This window comes from Perissodus microlepis, chromosome 7 (assembly GCF_051167445.1).
Source record: "Perissodus microlepis isolate ML-2025 ecotype Zambia chromosome 7, ASM5116744v1, whole genome shotgun sequence".
In the NCBI taxonomy this organism is placed as follows: Eukaryota; Metazoa; Chordata; class Actinopteri; order Cichliformes; family Cichlidae; genus Perissodus; species Perissodus microlepis.
The window spans coordinates 52,856,329-52,873,073 of record NC_140467.1 but is presented as its reverse complement, the minus strand read 5'-3'; the positions used below and the strand labels follow the sequence as shown (position 1 = coordinate 52,873,073).

Below are 16,745 nucleotides of genomic sequence, written 5' to 3'. Positions count from 1 at the left end.
CGGAAGTTTGGTGGTTTGATCCCTGGCTCTTCCAGTCTGCATGCCAAGTATCCTTGGGAAAGATACTAACCCCAAGTTGCTCTCCGATGCATCCATCGGAGTGTGAATGTTGTTAGAAAAGCATTCAGTTTAGAGTCAGTGCTTGGGAGAATGGGTGTGAATGTGGCATGTTGTACACAGCGCTTTGAGTACTCCAGGAGAGTAGAAAAGCGCTATATAAGAATCTGTCCATTTACCATTTATGCTACACCAGATCTGATTGTTGCTCCACCCACTTTAACGCCTGCTGACTATCAAGATTATAATGGGGGTTGGGTTTTTTGGGGTTTTTTTTTATCTTCCTGATGTTTCATGCCCATGCTTGCTGCTGAAAAGACGGAGGAAGTGGAATAACAAAATGAGCATTGCATGACGTTAAACACACAACACAAGTTTGTTTCTTTGTTTATGAGGGGCTTGATATTACTGCAGTGTTGATGAGTAGGTATCATCAGACTACTAAATGAGGATTTATTAAAAAATGATCAAGTTAAAATATTCAAAGTAATTCAGAAAACATTCTCGTTTTCTTTGAATAACAAATGAGAATGAATTCCAGTCCAAAACCACACCGGACCAGAATAAGTTGAAGTTTGTTGAGAAACTTTCACCACATAATCATTAAATTAACTGAAGTCTGAAATGAGCAGATTGGAGGAGCGTTGCTGCCCAGGGAGCTTAAGATCAACGATTAAAAACAAACTGCAATCCAAGTAATCCATTATCTTCTGTGAGTCTCTCTTCACACAAAGATAAATAAAAACTCCTGAAGTCATCTTCTCACACATGTCAATCTATTTTTCTTCTCTGACTTTTCTCAGTTCTATTTTGTCTTTTTTAAATATCTCAATCAATCTCAATAAACAGCTATGAAGATTTTTTAATCTAATAATACACATTATCTAAATGTGTATTTTTACTCTGATCATGCTGATGCCTTATTCTATATTATTTAATTCTTTAAAATTCTTTAAAAACTGTGATTATGTTAAAAGATGCTTTACTACAGCCGCCTGCCTTGGGTCAGGGGCCCAAATAGATGTAAATAATGGAGGGAAGTGCTTCCATGTTTCTTTGGGTTTTTTTGCACATTCAGAAGATAAATAACACTTGTACAAAGAAAGATTCATGGGAGACATACCCGAGATGGCTTGGTAAGCTTTAATATGATGCAAACTAACACTTTATCATCAGGGTATAACACAAAATCTGGTCAACTCAAGGCTTATCAGTCTGTCTAGCTATGAAGCTATGAGCCATTTCACCTGTTATGATCCAAAGGAAAGTGACAATAGGTGCACTGGAGAGACAATAACAAACTAACCGCCCAAAAAGGAAGATTTTTGCAGGTGATGGCCACAGCCCATTGTTCTCTGTTCTCCCCCCTGACTTATTTTTCTCTATTTTTGCCACTGCTAGTGTTCTTGTCACTATTGGTGGCAGAGATAGGTACGATGAGGGAGTTATTACAAGAGGAGATCTGGACAAGGCCATAGAAGGGCATCATCCCCACAGGATGTGTGAGGAGGACCAGGAATGAACAGGAAGAGTACTACTGCTTCACTACTGTTAAATTACTTTGGTCATTTTGTTTATTCTACTTGCACTGCTCTGTCAATACGTTGCTGTGCTAATATGACATAAAGCACTTTAACATTCCATTTGCACATGTACATTTTCAGGTTTTAATTTAAATTTACTTCTTGTTCATAATGTTTTGCACAGTCAATGAGCAGTTCAGGACACATTTCACAGTGTGTTGTATTGTATGGCTATGCATGTGACAAATAATGAATCTTGAATCTACCCTATAAAATGACCTCCATTCTACTCATGTGCGATTTTCTTACCAGACAGACATAGTAAAACAGTTTTTAAACTGCCAGGGGTTAAACTGCCAATGCCCAACACCTATCCATAGCTGAGAGCATGACTAGGCCCAATGGTAGAACCTAATTAACTTTGGTCACTCAAGTACAGGCTTCAAGGTACTTATACTATGTTATGCCACTTCCTACTTCAGCTCCACTGTATTTTGAATCTAAATATTTTACTTTATGCATCATAACTTTTTTTTTTTTTTAAAAAGCTGGGTACTCATTACTTTGTAGTCTTTACTGTATAAATGTAGTGATATATAATATTTTTATGAATTCAGACAAAATAATGTAATTAATATTATTCTACATAATTAGTGCTTTTACTTTAAAATGTTTAATTATTAAAACCTTTTATTATTACATAAATAAGATTAAGGGATCTTATATAATTAATAATAAAAGGGTTTTCTTTCACCACTTTGCAAAATAGTTGTTCAGTGATGCTTAAATGATTGCGTAGCACCGCTTTTCACAAAGTCTGCATCTGAGAGCTTAAATGTATTACATTTATTTTAATTCAATGTGGTATTGGCAGATGGAACAGGAAGTCTTGGTATCTACTGGCTCCACCAGAAGCCTCAAAAAATTGCCCATTGCCCCCAGAAACTATGTCAGCAGGTTGGCTTGGCAGGTGAATGGATAAACCATCTTTCTGTATCCATCCTGGCTGAGTTAAACTAATCAAATAAACAAACCATTTAATGCAATTGGTAAAAGAATACAAAGAATGCAGAATGCAGATTATTTTCTGAAATTTAATGATGAGCTCCTTCGTTTCAATTCAATTTCCTTTTCCTATTAGCTTCGGGATTCATTGTTGGATTAGCTTCATCATATAGCAGTTCTGTGATTTTTTGGTCCCTGGAGAAAAAGCTGTACTAACTACATGTTAGCGCTAACATGAATTACACTAGCATCACTGCATGTAGCGCCAGCTTTTTTTTAGGCTTATGTTTGCTTGTGAATATATAGCATCCCAGCAGTACCAGCTAGCTAGCTAGCATTTTTGGTAAGCTAATGTGCTTGTCACAAATAAAGCTTGAAGCAGTTCAAACTTTTAGAACCACTACCGAGCCCTGTTACATTTATACAGTAAGATCAGTGGCTGCCACCTACAGTGTTTAATATAATGATTAAAATGCTGCTGTACACACGGTCATCAGTCCACATTACCACATAACTTTCTGATTTGGTTCATCGCAGCAGATAGCTGCCCCTCCATGGGCCTGGTTCTGCTGGAGATCTTGTTGGTTTTTGCCCTATATTAAAGTGCCTCGAGGCAACTGTTGTTATGAATTGGTGTTGTTTAATTTAGCATTAAAAGAATTGAGAGGAGGATTATTAAAATGATAGCTGACAGTTCTGCTGTTCCTGTATTTTACGGTTTTCTGTTTTAGCAATCACCTTATGCAGAATTTAACTAAAGCTTTCAGCAGCACCTGTTTAAAAGTTGCAATATTATTTTTTAGCAATACCATGTCTTAGGATAGCTACAAACTAAAAATGGTTTCCAATCTACTTTCCTGATAACGTCAAAATGACACTGACATACTACGGCATCTTATGTTACAAATTGGTATTACACCAAAGTACAACCCAGCTCAACTTAAGTTGGTATCTCTTTAACACAATACATAGATCTTTTGGAAATAAACAGGAGTGTTTCTTTACATTCTGAAGATAGCGATAGTGGCGGATTATAAGCCATTTTTAAAAAAATCAATTTTTCTTTTAAAATACTTTTTTTTTTTTTTTTTTTTTAAATTACAATATGTACCTTAAAAGCAATAATAAACACAAAGACATTTTCCTCTCAAAAATCTAATTTAATTAAAGCAAAGTGTTGATTCATTAACAACTTTATAAAACAGTGATTTAGTTACATAAATAAATCGATCAGTGTATCAAATCTTAGTTTTAACTTCATGAGCATGTTGACATGGTTGTACAATCATTTACCTAATATAATAAATAAAAGGGCACATCATTCATTTCTAAACAAAAGAGCTACTAGTAGACCTCTAAGAGACGACACTGAAGAAGATGAGATGAGCTTTTCAAGCACAGAATACAGAGCCAGTTCAGCTACAAATCAAAGACACTAAAAGGCCATCATCATGGTCAGTTTGCGTATGAAAAGAGTTTGGTAGTTAGAACTCCCATTTGGTTATTTTAAAGCATTAAGACAAGGCAAGAAAGAAGGCTGTTCTTGTGTGAGGAATTCTAGAGACATGAAGTTAAAGAGGAAGAGACAATAACATTACAATTAAATAATTTTTTTAAAAATGAAGTGGAACAGTCAAGACCTGTTGTACAGAGCAACTTTCTGTCCTGCACAAAGTCAAGAAGTGAGAAAATGGACTTATAAAAAAAAAAAGCTTCATTTTGTGAGTGAATCACTGCAGAAGGTGGAATGAGGCAGACTTGACCACAATGAGAGAACAGCAGCAGTTGGCAGCTGTATGTTGCTGCTGCTCTGCCTCCTTCAATGACTTGTAAAACCCCTCGGTACACTTCTGTGCTCTGGATAATACCCACTCTGCACGTCCACTTCCTGCCGGCCACTTTCTGCAGTTCATTTCATGTCTGCAGAGCCCAAACAGGGCCCGTAATGCAATGCCAGGCCAACGTTTAGAAGTCCTTCTGATATGTTTTGTTTTTCGCTTGTTTCCAAAATTACTGCAGCTTCAAGTATTGTGTCTTACATAGAATATTCTGTCATAAATTAGTTAACATATACATTTTTTCAATATTCAGACATATACTTTCATATATACACAGGACAATAAAATGCTTTTGTTCTTTTTTCTGCCTTTTTTTTTTGTTTGTTTGTTTCGGGTTTTTTTTGTTTTGTTTTGTTTTGTGTTTTTGAGAAATCCCTGAGAATATACATAGTTTCCACGAGGATAAGAACTGCGATGGTTTGTCGTCGTGCTATCGTGGCAAATGTGTCCGTCAAATAAGCATACTGAACGTTTGCGACAACACTGCAAAGCCAAAACAACCAGCCTGGAAATGGCAGCGAAATGAATTTTGACGGTGGATTTAGAGCCTTTCTTGAGCAGATGGGTGAGGAGGCCTGGGGGGGGAAGAGTAAAGCTGGATCCTTTAAAAGAGGTACTCGTCACTTCAAATGGTCCATTTGGTTTAAAGCCATTTGTCTTCTCTTTGAGGCTGTGAGCATTAGCCGAGGAAAGCAGGAGCAGTGCAAGGCAGACATTTTGCCACTGGACAATACAGGAAATACTCGGCGTAAAACCCTCTCACGTTTGTATGTAATGGAAAACAAAATCTTCAAACAAAGTGACAGTTTTGCAAACTAAATACATAGTTTTTGGGGGTTTTTTTTTGACACATCAATACCAGGGGCCAGATGTATAAACAGTGTGTACAACACTCCCACAGATAAAGTGATGTTTAAAAAGTCTGGTCTATTAAAGGTACCCTGTGGAGTTTTCTTAGAAATGAAAGCAAGTGTTTCTTCCCCCATACAACATCGCAAAATCATTACACTTTATACATTTATGCTTGTTAGTAAGCAGTCTTATGATTTGCTGCCTTTGAAAGATAACTGCCAAGTTTGTTGGTGTGTTGACACAAAAAATTCTGTGAGCTACATTTAAAAACAAAAAAAAATCTGCTGCATAATGCTAACAGTGGTCAGCGGGGTACCTTCTAAACATCAGAAAGCAGCACAAAATAAATAAATAAAAATGTTTGGTATTGGTGAACAGTCCAAGATTTTCAGTGTCTATACTGTTAAGACACCAAAAAGCAACGGATTTACATTTCATTTGAGCTGCATACTTGGTTTTTATGCCATCATAAACCAGAATCATTTGAAAGAGCTTTAACCTCCTAGGACCTGCCGTCCACATATGTGGACATCACATTTTGGGTTATTTAGACTAAAATATTCAATTTTGCTCTACAAGGGCCTGATATCCACTTACGAGGACAATATACTGCTACTGTTCTATCAAAATTTTAAACGAATATCCTCATATGTGGCTCTTATTTTTCTTAAAAAAAAAAAATCAGGTAAAAAAAAAAAATCTGGTAATTCTTTGTTTTTACATTCATAGGGCCCCAATATGCACAAATATCAAAGACAAATGAAAAATGCATGTCGTGGAAGAGTTCGGGTCTTAGGAGGTTAAGGAAAAGACCATACAACGTTAGAGAAATAACTCTACCATTATCATACACTTGTTGTCAGCGGGAAGGAAGAACTCCCTGAACAGTCTGAACAGGAACTCTAAAATGTAATTCCTGCTTATCTTTTAAACATTTAATAAGAATTATGGTTCGGCGCTACAATATCACAAATTGGTGGAGCGGTACCTATAACTTTGTGATTATATTGCAGTTCAAAGTAATACATTTAATTAAAGATCCAATTACTTAATCTATCCATGGATCAACAGAAAATAATAGTTGGCAACTATTTAAATAATTAAAAAGATTTTCAAAAGAATACTGTCAAATAAGAAAAATTGTTGCTTTTCTGTGTCTCTAATATGGTGATGCCACACTGACTCCAGGATGTGGTGATGAGTGGCCATTAAAGGTAAATTCCTTCCTCTGGTTCTCGAAGGCTAAATATAATCACTAGCAGATAAAGCTTTTGGGCATTGCTCTTGCTGCAGTTATGACTATGGTTGTAGCTACTGCTACTGGGGTAAAGATGATTTACAAGTTACATAATGTATGATTAAAGCCCTGATGGGAACGTCTGTATTTACAGTACTGTCTTGGCCGACACCACAATTGTATGCGTTATAAGAGCAACTATCTTGGAATGAACATAGTCACAGTATAGCCATTAGCTATCCACCAGTAGCAACTAAGTCTACATTCAGAATTATTTATGTGACAAAAGACTCGGTGCATTTGTATATCTATTTATGGTGAAAAAAGCTGGATAAGGACAGAACTGGTATGAAAAGCCTCAAATCTCCCAAACAAAAAAGTGTGTACACTCTGTTTTAGTCTTGGCCCCGGGTGTTGCGCATATGGTTTACAGTCTTTTTTTTTCCCCTCCAAATTTTAAACTTTACTCTAAAACCTTTTGGGCCAGATTCTAGTGTTGGCTACCCAACACTAGAATCTGTGTGTGATCATGCTTGGTAACGTTTTAACGTCACAGTCTTAAATATTTGCCTTGAGGAAATCGTGTTCGTTATCCATCGACCCAGCAGTCCTAAAGCACAGAAATAAGATTCACATGTAAGTTGTTTTAGGTGGATTTTCACTTCAAGTTAGAAAGGATTTAAAAAAAAGGAGACAACAAACAAAACAACAACAAAAATACAATTTGGTCATATGATCGTCTTTTAACCAAATCTCTCTCGAACAAGCATCATGAGCTTCTTCTTGCCCTTGTATATCTGTTTTAGGTTGTCTATGAACTGTGTGAACTGGATGTGTCCGTCGTGTGCCATGAGAAATGTTTCTCTGGCTTTGCTGAGGAACTCGATGAACTCGCTGTAGTGGCGTGGGCTGATGTGCGTCAGCCGAGAGTGCGTTGTGTTGATGTAGGCCCCGATTGTGGCGTCCAGTAGCTGCCTGAGTGGAGTTTTGTCCAGAGACATCAGCTTTCCAGAGTTTCTGCGACTGTGTAGTGCCACCATGCCACCTGGTGTTGTTAGAGTGCACCGGCGTAAAATGTCCGACAAGACAGTGGCACACTTCACACTCTTCACCACTAGAGGGATGACGGCTGCCAGTTCGTTTTTACCCAGGGAGTGGCTGAGAGCACATGCCCAGAGCACATCATTAATGGCCGGGTGTGTGTCTTGGTTGTAGCTTAGGTTCAGGTGAGTCATGGCTAACGTTGCTAGTTTGTATGCCCTTGCTGGATAACCACGGTGCTCCATGTAGCGTGCTATTGTAAACAGCTGTGTGTAGTTCATTCCAGTGGCAGCTGCATCCAGTACAATCTTATAGGCTGTTTCAAAGGCATTGTGGTCCTTTTCACAGAGTGTCAAAGCTGAGAGGGCACAGTTTTGGGGGTCCTTCATGGCACACTGCAGGGCTAAGGTGCGGGCAGAGTTGGCCAGGTTCTCCTGCTGATGGCAGTCCAGATGCAGGCGGACAATAGTGCTGTTGGACATGACAGTGCTAGCAACAACGCTGGTTGCTTCAGTGGGGGTAAAGAGGGTGAACCAGTTCTGCATGATGCTGTCCAGAGCAAACACGCCTAGAAAGACAGAAAAAGAAATCTTAGCTTGATAGTTAAGAGGTTTTTAAAGTGAAGCTTTCAATCGCAAATGTCACTAAGTATGCTCTACATTTACCACATTTCCCAATGAAAGTCTAGTACAGAAAGCGTGTAAAGTGTAAATCATAAGACAGGAGATCTAGTGATGCTGAAAACTGAAACATCATTATTCTTCCATGCAAAAACCTTGAACGAATCCAAGCAGAAATAAAAAGGCAATCTAAAATGACTACAGCAGGGTTCCTCTAATGTGATCAGTGTTTGGAGCTGTTATATTTTGAACCTTTCAAAACCACCGTAAATATTTTATTTAACAAAACATGCAATACAGTTCTGATCTGGCCTTGTAAATGAAAATCATTAATTAAAACGGCTTTTTACATTGTAATTGGACAGTTTGTTGCTAATTCCTCTGACATTATATGATTTGGCCCCCACTCCACACCATGCTGGCATTTTCTCAATGAATCCATTCAAAGTCCGCTCACAGAAACAGGGTCCCCTTGTCACTCCCCTGCAATCACAAGAGATCATCTGGAAGGAGGGTTTTCCTCTGTAGAGCTCCCTCCCTCTGGACTTAGCTTCCTGTCCACTTCAGGGAAATCAGCCACTGGGTTTCAGTATTCAAGGCCAAACATAAGGCCCACTTAATCAGCCAACAGCCCACAATCTCCCATAATTACTGGCCTTCCAGTCATTCCATCTCCCTTGCAGAGAGCTTTCCAAAACCCACTTATGAAGTCTGACCTGCTGTTTTGCAAAAGTCCCTAAATCTCTAAGCATTCACAGGCACAAACATCTTTACAATCTATTTGTAGCTAACTGTTTGCTATTCCCTTCCCACAACAGGGCACAGCAGGCCTGTCGAGCTTTTTCTACACATGTATGAGTAGACTCTGTGGTGCAATAGAAAGACAAACTGAACTGCATTGTACTTTATACAAAATTCAACCACAAGCACAGCAGCAGTGTGAGAACTGAAATAAACAGTGTGTTAAAAAAGCAGTCCGTTTATTGCTGGTTACTCATGATAACAGCATAACATAAATGATACTCTTCTCCAACTTCATGTCTTGGACTCCTGTTTTAAGTCCACGCTTTAAGGCCAATCCTCCCTGAAGCCAACTCTCTTCTAATTGGCTGTTCCTTCCAAACATAATTTTAGTTTAATTATTAGACAGTGTTGACTGTGTTATTGTACGTTAAAGTATTCAGATACAACCTAACCTGTTACTTTTTAAGTTGCATAACCGATTAAATGTTATTGCATGACCAAGATTTGCGCTGATTCTGTCTCATAGATGGCAGGGGAACAAACAACATGGCCTTTACACTGTGCTTTTCGCATTTTTGGGGCTCAACTGATACATTTTTGTCAGCAGCTAAAGGCCATAATTTAAATAGCACCACAACTGCTCCAAAGCAGTTTAGGCAAAGAATGACGCCCATGTTACAACTCTAAACAACCAGCTTTCACAACCCCATTTCCTCTGACGGTATGGGGGTGAATGAGTGGAATTGGCATGTTGCATATATGGAAAAGCACCATCAATGCTGAAAGGTGTATAGAGTTTACAGACTTTTCACCAACTGAAAACATTTGGCCCATCATGAAACAAAAAACGAGACAAAAAAATAAATAAAGAAATAAAAACCAGACTGTTGAGAACCTACAATCTAATATCAGACAAGAAAAGGACAAGATTCCTCTCCTGGAAGTCCAGCAAAAGGGCTGTTAAAAATTGTTAAAAGATAAAGGGGTAAACATGAACCTACACTAATGTTTTTTGAGACATGCTGCCTCCACCAAATTGAAAAACGAAACAATATTTTTCTTAAAATGGTACATGTTACATTTTACGCATGTAATGTTCTCCATGTCATATTGTGTATAAAATACGGGTTTATGAGATTTGCAAATCATTGCATTCTGCCTTTGGGGCTCCATAGTGTCATGATTTATGCATTCACTTGACAAATGAAAATTTGCTGGTCAAATTCCAACTGAAAGAGTATCCAGTGTAAAACTCAACACACACACCAAAGTCAAACATGTGGTGTGTGTGTAGCATAATGTACATTAGGCAGTCAGTGACAAGCTAAATGCAAAGGAGTGTTAAGTTTGTTTACACAAAGGTACTCGATTACTTTTCTCAGTACTTCATACTGTAATGCTAAGGGGCCATTTTTATTGGCAGTAAACTACTTCATGTAAGGGTGAAATTAAGAATTATTTACCTACATTTACTTTCGCTGAAAAAAAAAAAAAAAAAAAGAAAAGAAATACTCTTTTAGTCTCTTATTTAGCACTAGAAGTGCTAATGTATTTTAGTAGTCCAGATGCCTACTGTGACACGGGACAGCCGTGTTTTTTTTTACCAGCTGAGGAACTAAACCAATATCATGCTCCATGCTAATGTTTATCTTATTTTATTTGTTTTATTTGTTAATCTTAACAAATAAAAAAAGTCACGCTAACACTCCCATATGGAAAAGATATATATAAATCTTATAAAGTTTGTATCTGTCTTGTGTGAAACTTGTATGAAAAGCATACAAAAGTGAAAACAGATATAAGATCCCTTGAAAAATTATACAAATGAAACTTGTATGTTTTGGATACTTACTAAAACAATATATGAAAGTAATGAGAAAGTGGCCACTTTCATGAGTAAATCATATAAGCCTTATATGATTCACTATATGAAGTGAGCCACATCTTATGCAAGTCTCTTGTAAGTTTTTACTATTTCTTTTCCATATGGGACTGCTGCAATGTTCTCACTCTTAAACCTGTGCATGGCACATATAAGAGGTTTTATCCCAAAATTTCACCATTAGATGATATTAATATGCAGGTTATAATATGCAGAAACACAATTTCTATAAAAAGACACCATTGACACCACTGACACGATTAGCACTGTAAAGAGGGTGTGTGTCACGATTTCCTCTGGTATGAAAAACTCACCGACTTCAGTAGCACAGGTGACAAGCCAGCGCACCATCTCTCTCCGGCGCCAGTTCAGTGTAGACAGGGTCATCCTCATCACCTTTACAAAACACAAAATTAAAGTCTGCACAGTAGTGTGTGTGTGGGTTCCTGTCTAGCTATCTTTGTGAGGACCGAAATCTGCATTCTACTATACTTGTGAGAACCAACAGTCACTTCTGAGGACACACAACCCAGTCCTCACAAATTTGAAGGCATTTTTGAGGCTCAAAATGTGGTTTTAGTGTCAGGGTTACAATTAGGTTATGGTTAGGTTTAGGGTAAGGGTTAGGGTTAGGCATTCATTTTTAATGGTTAGGGTTAGGATGAGGGGCTAGGAAAAGCAGTATGTCAATGAAGGTCCTCACTAAGATAGTTGAACGGGGGTGTGTGGGGGTGTGTGTGTGTGTGTGTGTTTCTTTACCTGAAGGCCCAGCTCCAGGGAAACCTTGAGCAGCGTGAGGTCAGGCAGGCTGTCCATGAGAGTGGCGATTTTGAAGGCATCCTGGGCCAGTTTAAAGATGTGGGAGGAGGAGTGGATGTTCTTCTGGATCGACTCTAACACAGTTTCTAGCTTGCGAGCATCACCTGGTAACACATCAAACAAAGCAAATGGAGACAATGAGGCAAAGTCACTATCATCTTCTCTATGGAATCTGGTTTATTGGATTCATTTTAAATTGTTACAAAATACGACTTGTTTATATCCACACAAACGTCTGATGTTATGTTACAGAAATAAGCGTATCACAAGAACTAGACAGACCAATTCTGAAAGTGTCTGGAAGTGTGACCCTAATATAAATGTACTTCAGAAAATTACTACTAAGGCAATCTTGTTGTTACCAAAACATAAACATTTTGTGATATATCCCTTTGTCTAGCTAGCCCACCGAATAAAACGTTATTTAAAGGGAATCTATTTTTATTTCCATCCACTCTTTTATATACTCGTTTTAAAAAATTCCATCTATCCCTGCACCCTACGCACTCCGAAACGAGAGGTTTTAGTCTCCGCCCCTTAAGCCAACTTGCTTACTTTCTTCTTTCTGATTGGCTGCCCCTCGTCAATCCCAGGTAGTACTGTTAAACCAAATCCATGTGCCTGATAAGATCATACATATATATATACACAAAATACAGAATGTCACCAGGCAGGCCCTCTAATAATACCTGGGTAGTTTCAATTACCTTCTTCTGCTAAGTACATCCAGTGCCACATCATTATAACTTTCTATATTTCTGGTAACGTTCCTGAACAAACATTTCAACATTCCCACTTCACACAGCAGCTGCTCCGGTGTGCAAAGTTCTTTACTGAATAAATGCCTTCAAGCAAGACTTGCAGTATTTGAACATTTATTGCCTGTTCAACACTATGTTTCTGTTTTTCATGTGCTTTGATCACACATTTCCAAAAGATATTTAAAGTAAAATCTTAATTAATGTAAATGGGTGAACACAGCAGAAAGTGTAACCTGAATTGTGTATTGTTTGCACGCAGCTCAGTTTGACACAATTATCCTCCTAACAACTATTTAGGGTGACAGACTTTTTGCACCTTCTTTCCATGTGGTGCTTTGAAACAGCTAAAAACACTTTCCCTTCAGATGTAATCAGAAACTAAGTTATTTTGAAGGTACTCTAGCTCTTACATGTCCTGGGTACCTGCAGGTTTTTTTCCAAGTTTTTTTTTTCCAAAATAGTTTCTCTCGCTTGCCATAGGTAGCAAATTTTACTTTAGTCTTGTATGTGGTCGCACACGTCAGAAAACATTAAATACCTCTAAACTAAAGGCGAGATTGCTCTGACAGGAGGCTGTTCAGTTTTTTTGAGAAGTCTAAGTTGACACCATCAGCCTGAGAAGATGCAGCATCTCCTCAGCTCACTGTGCCTTCCATCCAATTTCCTGTTTATCCTGGTTGAGGCTGTTCTAATTTAATTCATTTTATCATTGAAAATAATTCCCACATACTGTGGGGAAGTACTGAAATTGGTGATAAGCAGCATAAAGGATATTACCATCAGAGCGATATTAGGGCTGTCACGGTATCAGATTTTCAGTTCACAGTTTATTGTGGAAAAAAAAAGGTTGCCATCGTTTCCATGGTATCAGTTCTTAGATTTTAAACGTTTCATCTTTTTCTTCCCATTCCTTCTGTCTTCTACACAATCATCTTCTTTAGTCTTTATTGTTTCCTGCCTTTGTGTTTAGATGTTTGGTTTGGTTTTGGTTACTTCCTGTTTTACTTTGAAGGCTGGTTGGTCTTTTGTTGCTGTTTTACTTTTGCTTGTGTTCTTTTTCCCCTGTTCTGATTATTGGCCCTGCCCTCAGTGCTTTTCTATGTTTCAGTGTTTTCACCCATCTGATTACCATACCCTCCCTTTGCGCGCACACTTTCTCAAAATCAGACATTTCTTCTCCCTCATTCCATATGCGTCAAGTGGCCCCTTTTGTTTCACTTATTGGTTTGTGTTTAACCTGTATTTGTGTGTTGCATGATGAATAAACATCGCCCCAAAGCCTACAGGTGGATGCTGGGGTGGTGTAGGGGTGTGTTTGATGGAGTCATCTACCTGAACTCTACAATAAATAGTAGTAGTAATTTCCCCTATATTGCAGCACTGTGAAATAAAAGATAATATTTTTCATATGTGCATTACTGACAGTATTGATGTTTCATTTTTAAATTTGATGGTTATCATGAATATCAGGTATTTCTATCTTGCCATCTGATCTGTTTTCTGTATATATAATTCTGTATGATCATAAAACACCTCAAATGCACTTTTCCAATCTTGAGTCAATGTACGTTTGTGTACCTTTAGCAGCAGTGAGCATCGTGGAGGCCAGTTCACACTGTTGAGTCTCTATGTGGCTTAGAGTGAACCAGCGAGGGTATCGGTTGGGAACCACCGACACTATGTGGTGAGGCCGAGACAAGTCACTAGAGGGGTTTGTGGACTCCAGGACCGGCAACCTGAGCGCAGATGGAAAAAAATTGTATTAGTTCTTTATTAGACAGGAAGAGATGTGACCTCTCAGAAGAACACTTCATGGAGATAAACAAGTTATCAGAGTGTAATGTTTCCCTTACAGGATCAATCAATAGTTTTTCAGTGCGTGTCCGCACACCTGAGCTCAGGTGGATCTTTGCCTCAGGCTATGAACACTGAGAAAAGGATGGATTTAAAAATAACTGTTCCTTTTCAGCCAAACCACAGATATGTTCTACCCGGATATAGCTGATGTACTTTTATAATCATCTTTTGTTTTTAGGTCTGGGGGGGGGGAAAGTCTGATCGATTTACATAATATAAAAATCAGAGAAGTTTAATTTAAACAAGACGAAATAAAGGTTCCTGTGGTGGTCTAGAAGCAAACCAACAGTGTGTATTTATTATTCACACATTTTTCTAAAACTCCTCCTCAGCATTCTTGAATTATTCAGTGAATATTCCAGCAAAAGGAGGTTTTATCATTAAACAGTGTCCCAGATAACTCCTCAGTCTGCCTCTCTTCTTTTTCCATCTCTAAATCATGAACCAGTGGAGACTTAAAGCGGGCAGAGAGGCAGGTTATACTAGGAGGTGGTGTTAAAATTCCAGCCTTAATCGGTCTTTATGTAAATGCACATTTTCCTTCTCTCTTTCAGGCATGCAGACTAAAACTGATCCTCTGTAGTGAACGTCTAGAGGATGACTTGGATGATGGACTGTCATCATTAACCCCCCAACTTCCTTCCTTCCAACATGAAGGAAGTCTGAATGAAAATGATTGCCTGAAAATGTTAGCTTAGCTCCACTATTTGCATGTTTTTTTTAAGTTTCTCAGCCATTTCGTCTTGCCTAATCTAGACGTTTATTTTTTACTATGAGTTATAGATAAAAGATTTTTTGTTTAGTTTTTGCTAGCTTCATTTCCTCAAGAGATTTTGCCTTTTGTTGGCCCGTCATTTTAAATAATGTATGATTCAAGTTTCTGCAGTAATTCTGTAGGTAATAACCACAAACCTTTCTAAAGTTACACTTCAACCTGACGTACACTTTCTTATGTGCAGGCACATGCTGCACAAGTATAAATGGTGGCTACTAACGTAGGCTTAATATAGAAATATGAATCATGTATTGTAATTTCTATGACTTCCTCAGTTAAATAAAGGTGCCGTTGACTTACTGCATCAGCCTGTGGTACAAAAATACCATTTTGTACACAAGACAGCCCTTATAACACAACACGCCCTAGTTCAGCTTCAGTTGATATAGCTTCAATACAATACACAGATTTTTTTTTACATTTTTTAAATTTCTTTTAGGTCACTTTGGTGGTTTGTTCACATTCTGTTGACAGCTTCAGGAACTTACTATAAGTTATGATGTTATACAAGATGTTATACAAGTACAAAAGGTACTATATCAGTGGTGGATACTAGTATTCTGTCCTTTTTAAAAATCCTGTTTTCAATGGTTGTTGTACTGCCACTGAAATCACACATGAGTATTTTTCCATACAGGATATTTAGAATTAGGTCCTAAGACGATATAGTTTGGAGGTGGGGAAAAATAAAAGACAGGCGATAAAGGAAATTACCTTGAACTGTCACCTTGTCTATCCATTCAAAAACAAGCAACTGGAAAGTGAAACATCCTGTTTTCAGAATGTTGTTGGTTTTGTTTTTATGTAACTCACCTCATAGCCCTCAGTGCAATTCTATATGCCAGTTCAGCATCGTGAGGTAGCAGGGAGGTGAACAGAAACTTGGCAAAAGTGTGCATGGGGACACTCTCTCTGTAGAGTATTTCCCCCAGACCACTGTAAGGACCAGCTGGAAGAAACAAGAAACACATGGATCAGTTCAGTCTGTACAGAGTCGACGTGAATACAGATGAGTGCAGAGAAGAGCTTCATATATGACTGGGTGGTAACCCTATGTACCGGATTGTTTCCCAGCCTGACGTTAACAAGTTTGATAGTGCTGATTAAACCCACAAAGCAAAGCCGAAGTGTGTGAGTCAGCTCTGTATCAGAGGGTTGATCACTGTGTTGGTGAAACAGAAAGCAGAAACGTTTTGCTTTTAAACTGTGCAAGAGGACATCCTGAAACATGTCAATATGCATGTAGTTCTAAAGAAAATGAAACAGCTTCTAGGAAAAGCTTTCAAGTGCTGGTGTGGTGGCACAAAAAGGGCTTATTTAATATAATTGCTTCTATTAAATTCAATATTGGTTTTCTCTAAGACAATAATTCAGTTAAATTAAAGAAGTTATTGGATTTAATTGAAATGCTGGGGTCATTCTCAATTTTCTCATGCTTTATTTCTTTATGCTTTATAAATAAAAGAGCTAAAATGTGTTAAAAGAAATAAAGATTTACACACTTTGATAATATATATTAAAATGATTATTTCCTTCACTTTTTTAAGCCTTGCAGCTGTTAGTGGATAACTGCCCTGTTCTTTGTGGAATATACAATAAGCATTTTTTTCCACTCACACACTCCAAGCTCACTGGTTTTTACTTCGTATTCAAGTCTCTTTTTAAAAAAGAAAAAGAAAATCACAATTATGTAGTTTCATTTTTAAATTCTCAGATCACCTGGAACAGGTTTTC

The 16,745-nt window shown here is 37.9% G+C and overlaps 1 protein-coding gene across 1 annotated transcript in view; it reads right to left on the bottom strand.

Annotated features, from left to right (window-relative positions):
* Nucleotides 1–4,584: 4,584 nt before the first annotated feature.
* LOC146384112 (zinc finger SWIM domain-containing protein 6-like) overlaps nt 4,585–16,745 on the bottom strand; it is a 50,684-nt gene continuing 38,523 nt past the window's right edge. The window contains exons 10-14 of the mRNA XM_084935894.1: nt 15,825–15,960; nt 13,958–14,115; nt 11,559–11,722; nt 11,114–11,195; nt 4,585–8,121 (exon numbers count right to left, since the gene is read on the bottom strand). Of these exons, the coding sequence (XP_084792020.1) occupies nt 7,256–8,121; nt 11,114–11,195; nt 11,559–11,722; nt 13,958–14,115; nt 15,825–15,960 (1,406 nt within the window). The 3' untranslated portion in view covers nt 4,585–7,255. The remainder of the gene's footprint in view (nt 8,122–11,113; nt 11,196–11,558; nt 11,723–13,957; nt 14,116–15,824; nt 15,961–16,745) is intronic.